Source organism: Sebastes umbrosus, chromosome 5, assembly GCF_015220745.1.
Source record: "Sebastes umbrosus isolate fSebUmb1 chromosome 5, fSebUmb1.pri, whole genome shotgun sequence".
Classification (NCBI taxonomy): domain Eukaryota; kingdom Metazoa; phylum Chordata; class Actinopteri; order Perciformes; family Sebastidae; genus Sebastes; species Sebastes umbrosus.
Window position 1 is genome coordinate 30,875,909 of NC_051273.1, and position 14,471 is coordinate 30,890,379.

Here is a 14,471-nt window from a genome sequence, read left to right on the forward strand (position 1 = left end):
TCGCTCTTCTCCCGACTGGCTTCAGCAAGAGTTTGATTGATGAATGGTTCATCCAATTACCTGCTAAGCATTTTTTTGAAAGTGCCTGCTCTTTTCCAAACAGTTTCCAATGACGGCTTCTCAGATGGTTCTGTGCCAAAAAAAACATCTGGCACGTCAGGTTAAATATTTATGTCCATGTCTGATAACTGGCTGTCTTCTTCTTGACTGCCTCCGCGGGAGCATTGCTACGCTTATTTGCATGTTATCGCTACCAACTGTCAATCACCAGAAAGCGTGAAATAAGCGTCCCGTCTTTGTGCGCATGCATGATGCACCCATTCGTGAAAAAAACATTGTTCCATCCATAACAATTTTTTTACGTCAAAAACTCCTCAAAACGAAGAGTACCTTTAACATAATGAATGACATCATCAGTATTATTATCTGTAATTAATTGACCAACTGTTTGTGAGATTTAGTTTTTGGACTTATTTTTGTACTTCATGTGTGATAAGGTTTTTAGTGGGAGACAAATAGATATGCCAAAGTTACAGAAACTAAAATATGAAGCCAGGATCGTGATTTGAACAAAACCTGTAAACTAGGCATGTTGCTATTTAAGACTTTGGCATTTGAATTTGGTTTCAGACAGATTGGCAGATAGTCTCTGACAATATCTTTTCCTTGGATACAAATCCTTGGAAATGTCTGTGATCTGTCTCTTTTGCCAAGTGGTTTTACTTTCATAGTTTTCACTAATATGACAAGGTTACAAAAGATAACAAACAACATGTGAAAAAAAGCAGAGGTAAGCAGGAGATAGATCATCGCTTTTACATTTTCCTATAAATAAGTTGAGGGGGGGTTGAAGTGAGGAAGCACTGTGGGATTCTCCCGGGACACTATGATTAATCTTCACACATGTTTGAATCGTGGACTTTCGATTCTTCATTCTCCACCGGCCGGTCCGTACAGTGAACAGACTGCACGTCCAACTTCACGTTGCATCAGCTCTCAGACAGGACGTCTTGACTTTAATGAGCATCTTTCACCGCATGGAAATAAAACAAAACTCGTGTCTGGAGAGAAATAATGGCTCTACTACTGCCGGTGATAAGTTCCCTTTTTCTGCTCTATGTTGTTTGTTGCTGTGGAGAACAGAGTGGTTGCTCAGCCTGCAAGCGTTTGGCTTGTGTCATTACGGGGGCTGTGGTTTGGCAAAAGCCCAGGGTGCCATGATGTTTACTTCAAGCAAAGAGCTGTAGATTTCCACTCCTTCACATCGTCAGTAGTGTTTCATTAAGACGGACAGATTCTCTTTCTGCCTCCTAACTCAAGGTCTCCCCTCAGCTCTTTCAAGTGCCACAAGAGCTCCGGAAAGGAAGGTGCCAACCTTCAGTTTACACTGCGTCCGAGGTTCTGTTTGCCAAATAAGGAAGCAGCTGTCTTGTGTTTTCTCTGAGTGCTGAGAAGGGGTGTAACTTTGGTACTTTCTTAGCAATTAACAACTTTTTCGAACACCCGTAAAAGTGGAGGAAAAAGCACTTGATAAAATGTGTTTATGAATATTTTTGTCCTGTTATTCTGGAGGAATTCTGGTAAAAAAAAAAAAAACATTGCTTAGTTTTCTCACGTAAAAACCAAAAGAGAAATTTCCCTGTTGATAAGAAGACAGGTCATGCCAAGCAGAGCACGACCAACAACCTCCAACACAGGGCTGGTTTACAGTTAGGGCTGAGACAATGGGAATACCAGCTGCAGCGCTGTGTGGTGAGGTGAGCAGGGAGACTGTATTTCAGCTGGAACGACCGGGTCAAAGCAAACATCCACCCTACTGAAGTCTCCGTGAGCAGGACGTTGAACTCCTCCCGAAAGCAGGGGGTGCTGTTCTGTAGCCGACCTCGTGCTCTGACCTCCCCTGTGGTGGAGGGGTAACAAAAAGCCTCTTTTGAGGGATCAGAATAGCTTCACAGAACCCCCCCCCCAACCAGTAACATAAACATCTCTCCACTTTCAGATCCACTGTTTTCTGACACCTGCAATATTGATAACAAGTTCCTGTCTCTGAACTACCTGGGCGGCTACGATGAGCCGCAGACATCAAAGGGTTGCGTCCTGTCTGGACCCGACAAGGACCAAGAAGTCCACATCATTGAGCTCCAAGCCCCCAACTCCAGCAGGTGAGCGGCCGAAGCCGAGAAAACGTGTTGTCATAGTTTATTTTTGAGGTCAAGACGCTCTCTAATCTCTGTAGAGTTTGTTTTGGATGGGAACTCACATGAAAGCAGGTGGGGGGGGGGGGTGTTCACTTAGTGGTGTTCTTTTGAGAAAGATATTTCAAAACACTGTCTCAACATCCAGGTTGCCAGATAATCTCCTCACTCCCCCAGTGGAGTGATTATTCTGTTTGCCCTAAAGACCGCAAATCTGTGTGTTGGTAACTGCGCCGTATCTCACTCCACTGCTATCTGGTCTGTAGCGCATATGTCTGCTTTTTCTTCTGGGAATGCATCCAGCTCTTTAATTAGTTGGCCAGACACAGGAGGCACGATAACACTACGTAGACCTAACCGTCCAAAATTCTTTTTCTCCCCCCATCCCTCTCCGCAGTGCTTTCCAGGTGGATGTCATAGTAGATCTACGGCCTCTGGAGGACGATGCCCCGCTGCACCGCGACGTCGTCTTGCTGCTCAAGTGCGCCAAGTCTGTCAACTGGGTCATCAAGGCCCACAGTGTGATCGGCAGGCTGGATGTAGTGGTAAGCTAGCAGCGTGACAAAAACACAAAAGCTCTCCATTCAGGTTTTTCCTTTTATAGACTCGTGGCTCGCGAGTCACGTCGCAGACAGAAATGTCATCACTTTGCACCAATGACCAAAAACTTGTTCACACCAGAATGTGTGTTGAATCGGCGCCTGGTCCCCCGCTTGCAGGAGAGGGTGGGGATAACAGGTTCGGGAGAACTGTGAAATTTCATTGTGGCAGCTCCGGGGATTGTCATCACATTCAGAGAGCCGGGGGCAGGCGGCAGTTGGCGGGGGCATCATCACACATTTTCAGAGCCAAGGCTGGTGCTGTACTTCAGCTGCACATAGAGCCTGAGCTGCTTCCCATCAGTCACTAGATGAAATACGAGCAGCGCTTGCTTTAGGCACTTTTTTTAAACTGCGAGCTGTTAGGACCTCCTCGCCACACACAAAAGACAAACACTGGCTAATTACTGCAATATATCAGAATGCCCTTTACATAGAAATAGGGTTTTATACACATCAGCGCCAAGTACGAGTACACAGTTTTGATATTAAATCTTCATCAGTGTTACTCAAGTCTCTCAGGAACCCTTAGGAACGATAAGAATATGACACTCTACAGTATGTACACTTTGGAAGTTTAACTGTAGATCATGTCGATGGGGAATTGGCAGTCGTCCAACCACCGTAATTGCTCCAGGGATGGAATTTTAAACCTTGTCTTTCTTCAGTGCATTAAAACTTGTTGTGCATTTCTTAAAATATTTCATTTGTCTGGTGACATTCGGTATTTACGGTGTGATGGAGTCTCGTTGCCCGTCAGTTTGCCGTTGCAAGCTACGTCCTGATTTCAGTGGAGGAGTGCAAGGGGTTCTGTGTTTCCTCACTGTGTAATGCTGATACTCCTACAGGGCTTGCTGCAGCCATGACACTGCACTTTTGACAGGCGCGGTGTGTTTGTACAGCTGCCTGGTCACTGCTGTACAGTAAGTCAGTCAGGTTGTGCGAGTGTGATGCCAGGTCAAAGCCTGTGGTACTTACTTCAACACTAATGGATTGTAAGGTTCTGAAAAGTGAAGCCAAGGCAGAAGTGCCTTAAACTTGCATTGTTTCTAATAGCCAGCAGGGGGCGACTCCTCTGGTTGCAAAAAGAAGTCTGATTGTATAGAAGTCTATGAGAAAATGACCCTACTTCTCACTTGATTTATTACCTCAGTAAACATTGTAAAGATGAGTTTATGGACTCAATCGTTAGTTTCAAGTCTTTTTCAATACAGCATGATGTTCATTTAGTAAATTATGGTCCCATTTAGAGTCAAATAGACCATAAAGCAGGGGATGCTTTAGGGCGTGGCTACCTTGTGATTGACAGGTCGCTACCACGTCGTTGTCCGGTCTGGGAGTTCTGCTTGTGCGTGTTTTCGTCTTACAACTTTATCCCTTTCACAGTGTGTTTTCAGTTCATGAAAGTTAATTGTAACATTTTGGTCGCCTAGAAATGTGTTATTCAGAGTTAAGTTGTACTCCAACCTCTCGTGTCACTTCTGGTTGCAAAAAAGCAAGTTGGCGACGGCCAAAATGCCAAACTAGAGGCTTCAAAACGGCAGTCCACAAACCAATGGTTGACGTCACGGTGACTACATCCACTTCTTATATACAGTCTATAGTCATAACAGATTTTTGTTTTCTTATACCCAATTCACTTTTTGATCTTGTACAACAATAAAGCAGTTTGGGTCAGGAATGAAGATCGTTGTTAGCATGGCTGTATGGATGGCAATGTCAGTCTGCCAGTCAGTCTGGCCACCACTTTGGTCCAGACTGTAATATCTCAACAGCTATCAGATGGATTGGTGTAAACTTTGGTTCAGACATTCATGGTCCACAGAGGATGAATCCTATTGACTTTGGTGAGCCGCTGACTTCTAGCACCAAGATGAGGCAGACATTTTTGTCTTTTACTGATATATCTCAACAACTACTGGATTGACAAATGCCCAAGTTTCCATAGCCCAGGATGAGATCTTCAAATTGTGTGTTTTATTTTATTTAAAACCCAAAGATATTTGATTTACCATGATATTAAACATAGAAAATTCTTATATTTGAGAAACGTGGAAACATCAGCTATGTTTTTTTTTTTACTATAGATTTCTCATTTCTACATGCTCTGTAACATGAAAACTTTTCAAAAACCAATTACATCAATTCAGCATCTGTGGCATCAGTTGTACACTACAGAGACCATACTTCCTGGCAACATGCTGAGAGTGTGTGGGAGTCCATATCAGGGTTTAGTTTGGTGGAAGCACACTTAACAAAGGAAGACACTGTTTAATGTGGAAAAAAATGGGGACACAAACTGAAAGGTAATCACCTAAAACCAATGCTAATTCTATTCTGTAGCATCTACTATATTTTAACTCAGAAGTTTTTCAACATTTAATACATGTACATGTGCCAAAATACACGGTGAATGTGTGTTTAAATGGTTGGTTAGCAGCTGCCGCACATTATCATCGATGTTAAACCACACAAGGACGGTCAGTCTAAACACTGAGCCATTTCTTTGTTCCCAAATAGCTGACATCTTGACTTGTATTTGACAGTAGTGGCACACAGGATGCTGTGCTTGTGCAACCAGCGTTTGGGAGAGTGACAACTATTTATGTGATATGATAGCCTCGTAAAAACCGAGGCCTTGCTTCTGTCACAAAGCGATTTCTCCTCAGCGTTGCTCAAGAGACTTGAATGTGTGGGAAATGGCTGTGAGAACGAATCGTTAACTCCCTCACACAGGGAGTGTACGTGGCAGGGCAGGACACGAATTTTAGGAGCAAACTCACGTGTCGGTTTGTCAGCGTTGATTGATTGGTGACACGCTCATCACCTCCCACTCATACACGATTCACACTTGACACAGAGCGCGAGCAGGACTGTACTTGAAGTTGAATATCTGTGGAATCGTAAATCATGTGTTTCTGAAGATCCTAAAGGAGCTCACGTAAATGACAACTTGTTCTTTTTGATGGAAAACATACAATAAGACAATGTAAATTACACCTCTGCTTTCTTTTCCAAAGGCATCTGATACCGTGAGTTTCAGCTCAACTACGGAGAGACTGATACGAGTGTCAAAATCCCCCAAGCAGCACTTGCCATCTGGGTCACAAGCCTTGATCAAGTGGGCAGGGGAGAATGGCTACAGTCCAGTCACGTCTTACACCAGCACTCCTGTGGCTAACCACTTCATTGTCCGACTTAGAGAGCCAGGTAAGCTGGAGAGACATCCTCTGAATTAAAGGTGCTATTGATAACATTCAGCCACTAGATGATGCATTCTCCCTCCCCCGTTCCATTGCATTCACTTCACAACAAGTGGTTTGCCAGGCACTTACCGTCAAATCACTTGATTACCGCTTGATACCACGTGATACCAACATTGTTATACTGTTGGCTCACAAGCCTTCAGGGCCAGCTTAGGGCATAGGTCACATAGCTGGTCGCCATCTAAAAAAAAAAGTTAAAAAAAAACAAAAAATATATATATATATTAAAAAAATAAAAAATTTAAAAAATGCCAGTGGGCGCCCTTCCTCATTTTTTGCATTGAGGTAACAAATTAACAAATAGAAAAAGAAAGAAGGAACACTTTTCACCCCTGTAACTCTTGTTGTAGCAAAACTGACTACTCACTTTTAAGCCAATAATATCAGAGACCAATTGTTTATTTATATAAAAAAAAAAACAGTTATTTATGAAAATAAAAATCTTAATTTTTGTAAATTAAAGAGCCATTGTGATGTGCAGATTGTCTGATGTGCGTTGCATTTGACAGGGTTAGGGTTAAGGTTCTGGGGGGTTGAACCCTAACCCTAACCGTAGAGCAGCGGCGGGGGTAGGGGAACCAAAAGGGCTAGAGCCGGCCTTGCAAGCCTGGGTGGGAACCAAACTTCAGATATCTTCCACAGATATAAACAAAACATTCATTTTGGACCTGTCAAAATGTTAAAAATTATGAATTCACAATCATAATAATTGTTTTTAGGAAAAGCCATACTTTTAGCTTTCTAAAAGCTCTGTGGATGTATTATTATTTTTTTATATATATTTGTCAACATAAAAATGTTATCAGTATAACCTTTATATTGTGCAGAAGCAGAAATAGAAATAGTGTATTCAGTTAAATTATAGCTAGAATACTATACGCAAGACATACATTTTAGCAGCTGCTGCAATACTTTTGTGACACAACATTGCATATTTCTCAGTCCTCATAAAGAAACTAGTGTGACATTGTGAAATGGATTTATAGTCGTAGCCTTGTGTAATTTCCCTGCCTGTAAAATCAGCCTCATGAGGTTCTGACAATGTGTGACTTCCAGATGTGGTGGATCCTCTGGAGAGCATGTTGCCTCCAGAGCTCTCCATCCTGCGTGACTCCAGTCTTCATCCGAGAACGGGAGCCGCGACCCGACGCTCCGGTCTGCCCTTTCCCTTCCCTCCACCTGCGTCCGACGGCCTGTCCTACCTGCCCTACCTGCCTCTGCCCCCTGGCCTCGACGACCGGCCCTGGGAGAACGAAGAGCCCGAGGAGCATCAGGGCGTCCTGAGTGTCAGCCACAGCGTGCAGTGTGAGGAGACCAGGATGGTGATCAGCATCGCTAAAGAAAGCCTGGAAGTGAGTGGACGGCATGATTTTATCCATCATGGATCCTGCCTAGAAACGTACTAATCACTGATTTCAATAGTTTAGTAATTGTATTTTCTCATCATAATTATAGCACAGGTCCAAATACATAATACATAAATAACATTAAAAAAATGCAGGAAACCTAAACCAGAAACCCAGACAAACAATTTTATATATCATGTAACATAAGGTACTAGGCATAAAAAATAATTATTTATCAAATATTTTCATTAGCTAAAAGGATTTACTACCAAAACTATTAATTTATTCATTTTTGTATTCATTTCATAATGATGCGAAACAGAGAAGATCAAGAAGATCAGACCATATGTAGCTCTAACCAGCAAATTATAGGTATTTTATTAGAAAAATTGTTATTAAATTATTATTTATTCAATCAGTTAATCGATTAAACAACAAGTTGTTATAGCACAGAAGCAAACAGTTGAGGAATGATCCCCTCGAATGTTAAACATAACAGACAGATAACATTCTCATAATTAATGCTTGATAATACTTTTATTCCATCAAAGAACAAAATCTAATGTTTTGTTTCCCAACCAGACTTAATCCAGTGACATCTATGATTTGAAATGCAATTCAAGATGCACATCTGAAAATTGTTTCACGATCAGTCACATTTGCTCTTGCGACACAGACTTGATGTGATAAACTGTGACAAGAAGAACGGAAAACAACAAACATGAAAGACACCCAAAGAGAATAATATTGTCAGGACCAATTAGGGAGCTGAATGAATGTCTTAGAAAATGCCAACATAAACTTCCATGTTGGTTTTTGATATCTGAAAAGTGTCTCAAGTGTGCACGTATGTATTATACCACAATGGTCAGTGTGGTTATGATAGGAAATGACGAAACTAAAGGTCACTTATGTGTCGGCCTTCAAGTTTTAGGTCAACAAAAGTAAAATAACAAGACATACTGGTAAGTACAATGAGAGATGTTGTCATTATTCTATGACTTTTTATTTAAATGCCTGTTAAACACAAGCTGACATTGAAGCAAGCGGGCCGTTTCCCAGCATTTGGCGTCTGAACACGGGGACTGCGCAGTCAGCCCACATCACAGAATGGAAACTGGCATAGACTGTAATTAGGAGAAGCTGGTGCTGAAGCTAGACCACCTTGTGGGATTTGTTTATTCCTGGGAACTCAAAGTCTCACACAACCGCTTTGCCTTTTTTTTTTTTTTTTTTAATTATGAAAATGAGTTAATAAAGGAAAAGTTTTTTTGATCTTCATCCAATGTTGCCATTTTTTGACATTTCCTCAGGAGAAAGGGTTTGCTCATGCCAACCTCACGCTCCAAGACCCAGCTTGCAAAGCAACAGTCAATGCCACCCACTACACACTGGAAACTCCTCTGAACGGCTGTCTGACCACCGTGTTTCCCATGCAGGGTAGCTCAATGGCCCTTCACATCAACTCTGTGAGTACAATACCTATTATTACCTTTTAGTTTAAAACCTGAACCATGAAAAGGGGAAGTATATCATGTAAATACAAAGAAACTGTTATTAAAGTTAAACTGAAATGAAAATATATTCCTTTTTAAGCAGTCAGCATCCACGGTGTGTGTTCTGACTTGTGTACTTATTTGGTTAAATGTGTAATTACGGAAAAGGAAGATATTTAGAGAAGTTTTATGTATTTTTCTGCAGTGATAGTACCCTCTATATTAGCGCTACTCTTCTCCATGGGGCGTGAATTTTTGGTTCCAATTGACTATGTCAGCAATATAATTGGTGCACAGGGTGAGCAGACGTCCCAAAAAATTCAGGAAAATCAAGAATTTGGAGCAGTTGTCCAGAATCCAAAATCAAATACTGTCCTGTTTGTCCTGAAAATTAGACTAAATCCGAGTTTTGATTAGTTATAGCCTTTCCATCCTGTTCAGGGTCGTGGAGGGGTTGGAGCTGATCCCAACTGACATTGGGCGAAGGCGGGGTACAACCACAGGTCACCAGACTATCAGACTATGGTTGTCTGACACATAGAGGCAGACAACCATTCACAACTACGGGCAATTTAGAGTCAACAATTATCCTAACCTGCATGTCTTTGGACTGTGCGATGAAACCGGAGAACCCCGGAGAAAACCCACGCTAACATGGGGAGAACATGCAAACTCCACACAGAAGGCCCGCAAGCCGGATTCAAAGCTGCAACCCTCTTGCTGTGAGGCGTCATTATAGCCTCATAAAACATTAAATACCAATCATTGTGAAACATTATTTTGGTGTTGACCACAGACGTGCACTGTAGCCCACATGAATTATGGCTGTTGTAGTGTTTTTTTTAGTCATGCACAGTAGTGCAGCAAATTGATAAACAACTACGCATAGCGGTGACGTAGAGCTATGACGTTGTTGAATTGAAACATTCACGGAGGGAAATTAAACCATCCATCACTGACAGTGAACATCCAGCCAAAGTGCAAACACATTACTGCAGGTACCGGGAAGAGTGGGGAAGGAAGTACCCATGGATCATTGCTGCCTTACAAGATCCAAACAAAGCGTTTTGCAAAGTCTGCAGAAAAGAATACCTCAATTATTATTACTACTGTTTGTTGACACTGATTGTAATGCACTGGAGGCCACGCCCACTGTGGCCACATGACCACCCCAACTCCCCTGTTCTGAATTTCACACTCATCTGGTCACCTATTGGTGCAGTGTCTGAGTGGGTGGGCACCAACAATAATTACGAATATCACCTCAATTCCAACACAGTCAGTTTTCCGAGTGGAAGCTAGTTAGCACAGCTGGCCAGCTTCCATTTTCCGAATGGAATACAAACATCTTAAATTGCTGACTGTGCATAACCAAGGCTATGTGGGCTTGCTGAAAAAGAGGGGGGGGGAAAGGACGTGCTCCAATCAGTAGAGCATCACGGAAGTTGACAACACGTCTCCTAGCAACGTCGGCTATCAGACGTCAACAGCTGATAGGAAGCGCCCACTCAGAGGCTTCAAGCGTAAACGCTTTTTTCCCACAAATAGTTTTAACCTTGTTTTTGAATGAATAGAAAACGGAAAAGTATGACCGATTTAAAGTACATTATCATGTAATGGTGAACAGTGTGGGAGTGTTTTTATGGGCCTTCACATCTGACACCCCTCAGTTGTCTTCATTATTATGGAATGCATTCATCCAGCGTGTTTGTTCTAACAAGCAAGGATGAATCACTTCCTCCCCGACCTTTTGAGATCTTTTGTGGGGGAAATTTGGAACAACACATTTTCTGTCCAATGCAGATTGAGAACCTGGGCACAAGTCCAAGGTTGTCTTTTGTGTTTGCACTTGGATGCAGGGATAACCTCTGACCTCTTAGTCAAAAGAGATGAAAAATGTCATTGTCTAGCTCCCTTCACATCAAAGATAATCCGTCTTGGCTGTTGTTTCTCCTGTCCTGTGACATGTTGATTTAATTCAGCCGCGGCACCAACAGCAGGTCAACTAGCTGATTTAGTGCGGACTCGAGAAAAACACTGTTAGTGTCGTCGAGATTGTTCTCTCACCTCGTTAAATCTGAGTTTTGTTAAAGCAGCGTGTCCTCATGTCGGACCTCTGACATTCTTCTGCTCTACTGAGAAATGAAAAGTATGTTTCAATGTTCCTGTCCAGGATGAGTCCCACTGCTGAAGCCACAGGACATTCCCACATTTTAAATCCAACTCATTGGTTGCAGAATGATTTTTTGGCAACTCCTCTCAAAGATTCAAATCTCCGTGACTTTGGCTTACTGTACACACGGAATTAAGCAACATATTCACAACTGGATCTGTTTTAAAAGTCTGGAAAGGATTTTTGTGAAGGTTTTTCCTTTCATTTACTAACCGGTGTGGATTTGGTTGTGTGACTAACGGACTCCTCTGTGGATTGCAGGTTTTGATAAGTCATTCTGAGGCTAAGGATGGGAGTGGCGGGCCTTCGGATTATGAGGATCAGGAATCTGGAGAAGTGCTGTTCCCCAGGGACCCGACGGAGTTAGAGAGGACCTTTACGGGGCCCACGGAGCACCAGTCCGTCATAGCGGTAAGACAGTAGAATCATTGTGGTTCTGTCCCTGTGAGAGCTGCATCTCAATGCAGGGCGAAAGTTTGACAATACAAGACCAATCTCCATCTCTATGTGAATCATGCAGAGTTCTGGGGAAACTCCATTTCCCAGAGTCCCCTGGTGCACGTAAAGACTCATCTCGCAATCTCTCCATGATGTCTGTTTTATGAACTTGACCTGACATTTTCCATTTTGATGTTTCTCCATCTTCTCCCCTCTACTGATTTATTTTCCTTTTGTCTCATCCGTCCCTCGTCTCCCACCTATTGTTCTTGTTCATACAGTGTGTTCTTATGTTCTTCCCCATTTTCTGATTCATCTTAATGTGGTCAAACGCTGACACACAGTCATGCAGGGTGAGGGTTCTCGGCAGTGGAATCAGATGTCTGATATTTGTGTTGGCTTTCGTCTCATTCTCCTCCCTAGTTCAATTGCACGTACCGAAAGAAACAGGAAACCTCGGCAACAATTCCCAGGATCGTACCGGGACCGGGGAGGAAACCGGACAGCAACATGACGTTTAACATGGAGCTGTACGACACGCTGCCGTTCAACAACCCTTCACGACAGGCCTTCTACACTGTTGCACAAAAGCAGCAAGTCTTTGTGGAGGTATGCTTTCTAATACATTAATTCAGAGTACATGTCATGTGTGTTTTGCAGTTTAAAAGCAATTAGTTTCTCACCAGTGTGATGTGAAAATGCGGTTTGGGAATACGGAAAATCCATGTGCGAATTTTCTGCATGACAACTATGCAAACTATTGCCTTGTTCTATTTTCATTAATTAGGCCCAATGAGTTTCCTCTTAAATAGTGCCTGTGTCCACAAGGGGCTAACGTTAACTAAACAATACATAAACTAATCGGACCCCAAATGTGATGCTAATGTTAGCTGTTGTGGCTAACCCCGTTCTGTGACCAACAATGTTAGCAAGTGCATATCAGCTACATAACCATCTCCATTGTATCCCAGCTGCTGGGCCATCTCAAGCCATTTATTATCCTTCATTTGGTTGTTGAGGTAGTAGTGTTTGTCGTACATTATTGGGTGTTGAGAAGGGGACGGCCCATTGTTATTCCAAAACACCATTAGTCTAAAAATGTCCCATTGGACTGAAAAAAGCCCATTTGTCTGACAGTCCGTTACCCCGAAAACAAACTTCTGTTGTTCCAAGGCCCATTGTTCTGAAAATACCCACTCTCCGTGCAACAAACAGAAGCACATGGCTAATTATTATGCAGAATGATGGCGATCAGTTGGGACAAAGGATTTCACTGGTCAAACATATATTTATGCAGGCGAAAATCTGCTGAAATCGAGGTCCGATTATTTTTTCTGAATCAGAAATACTTTTTTTTTGTTTAATTACTTTTTTTTCATTCATAAGGACAAACAAAATCATTTAAAAAAAAAAAAATTTCTATGCAAATTTTTCGGATGAAAGTCTGTGATTGGTGTAAAACGGCATTATAGCAGTAAACTGTGCTCAGTGCGCTCTCCGTCTGGAACTTCTTCCTGCTCTGATCTCTTAGTGTAGCATCCATGAGGTCAATTTGTATTTTGTCTGTTCGGAGCTAAAAAGCTAATACTCACTCTCACCCCCCTCATATTCTTCGTATCTTCTCACTACGTGTCTCCGTATCCTGTCTGGCTGGCTCGAAAATCCTTGTTTCACAACACAATTTACTGGAGGTCATGTAAGAGATGGCAAAGACTCATACTCTGAGGTCCTTTGACAAGATGATTTATGATGATATCAGCGGGAGGTGCTCCGCTGACAGCTTGAACGCAGAGCCAGCTGGTTACAAAAGGTTTCTGTGTGTGCGAGACCTTTTCAATGAGGATACCATCACTCAAAAAGAAGGAAAGACGAGGAATAATAACTCAAGGGATGGTTATGGATGGAAAGATATTACGACCATCCTGACTGAAATACTACTGAAAGAATTTTTTTGCCGTTGACATCACTTATGTGTTAGCAAACAATTGGTTCCAATCCAACAGACATTAGCATTCTTTTTGAGTCATTTTTGTCTCCACCTGATGAAGAAAAAAGTCCAATACTCACTCTCCTTATTTTAGCCGTTTTTTTCCGGGGGAAAGGGCTCGGGCTTCACAGGTCAATGCGAGGGAACTGAGCATTAAAATTGCGTCTGTAAAAACCAAATCAATGAGCTGAAAGATGCTTAAAAGCTTCGTAGAGCTGACGGGAAAACTGGGTTTGTCACCATGAACAATCACCTCCACATTAAGTAATGCCATTTGATCCATTATTTGTATAAAATATTGATTAGTGCAGCTTTAAAGGAACAGTTTGACAATTTGGGAAATGAGCTTATTCGCTTTCTTGCTGAGATTTAGACGAGAAGATTCATACCACTTTCATATTCAGTGTAAACTGAAGTATAAGAGCAGTATAAATGATAGTGTTGTGCTTATCAGAGTAGCACTGCATTCTTATTCATTAATAAACAATTGCACTCATCAATCAAGACTTCAGTCTTTCTTGCACATAGAGGCTTTCCATTGCAAATGAAAAATTCTGTCTGTTTTTCTTCTCTCTCACGCTTCAGGTCACATCAGCCGCATCCGATCCGGAGCTGGGGTTCACCATCGCATCGTGCTTCATTTCTCCCAACTCTAACCCCAGAGTGGCCTCAGACTACACCCTCATCGAGACGGTGTGCCCGACAGACGACTCCGTCAAGTACTATCCTCGGAGGCACTTCCCTGTCCCTTACGCACAGGCAGAGAGGAAAAGCTTCGGCTTCACCTTCAACTCAAAGCTCAACAATGCCCTGCTTTTCCTGCACTGCGAGATGTCCCTGTGCTCCAAGAGATGCCAGAGCAACCATCTACTACCGCGGGTATGCAGTGTAACCTTCTCCAAATGGCTTTTGTTCTTTTGCATGTTGCATGATTTGGTCTCTCCAGGGGTATGTAGTCTTGTTTTTGTTTG

The 14,471-nt window shown here is 42.4% G+C and overlaps 1 protein-coding gene across 2 annotated transcripts in view; it reads left to right on the forward strand.

The window, feature by feature from the left end:
- The window catches only part of tgfbr3 (transforming growth factor, beta receptor III), an 81,807-nt gene that overhangs the window by 54,101 nt on the left and 13,235 nt on the right, over positions 1-14,471 (forward strand). For both annotated transcript variants that reach the window (XM_037769812.1, XM_037769813.1), the window contains exons 6-13: positions 2,000-2,162; positions 2,593-2,740; positions 5,815-6,004; positions 7,117-7,412; positions 8,720-8,875; positions 11,337-11,486; positions 11,937-12,122; positions 14,086-14,379. In XM_037769812.1, coding sequence (XP_037625740.1) covers positions 2,000-2,162; positions 2,593-2,740; positions 5,815-6,004; positions 7,117-7,412; positions 8,720-8,875; positions 11,337-11,486; positions 11,937-12,122; positions 14,086-14,379 — 1,583 coding nt within the window. The remainder of the gene's footprint in view (positions 1-1,999; positions 2,163-2,592; positions 2,741-5,814; positions 6,005-7,116; positions 7,413-8,719; positions 8,876-11,336; positions 11,487-11,936; positions 12,123-14,085; positions 14,380-14,471) is intronic.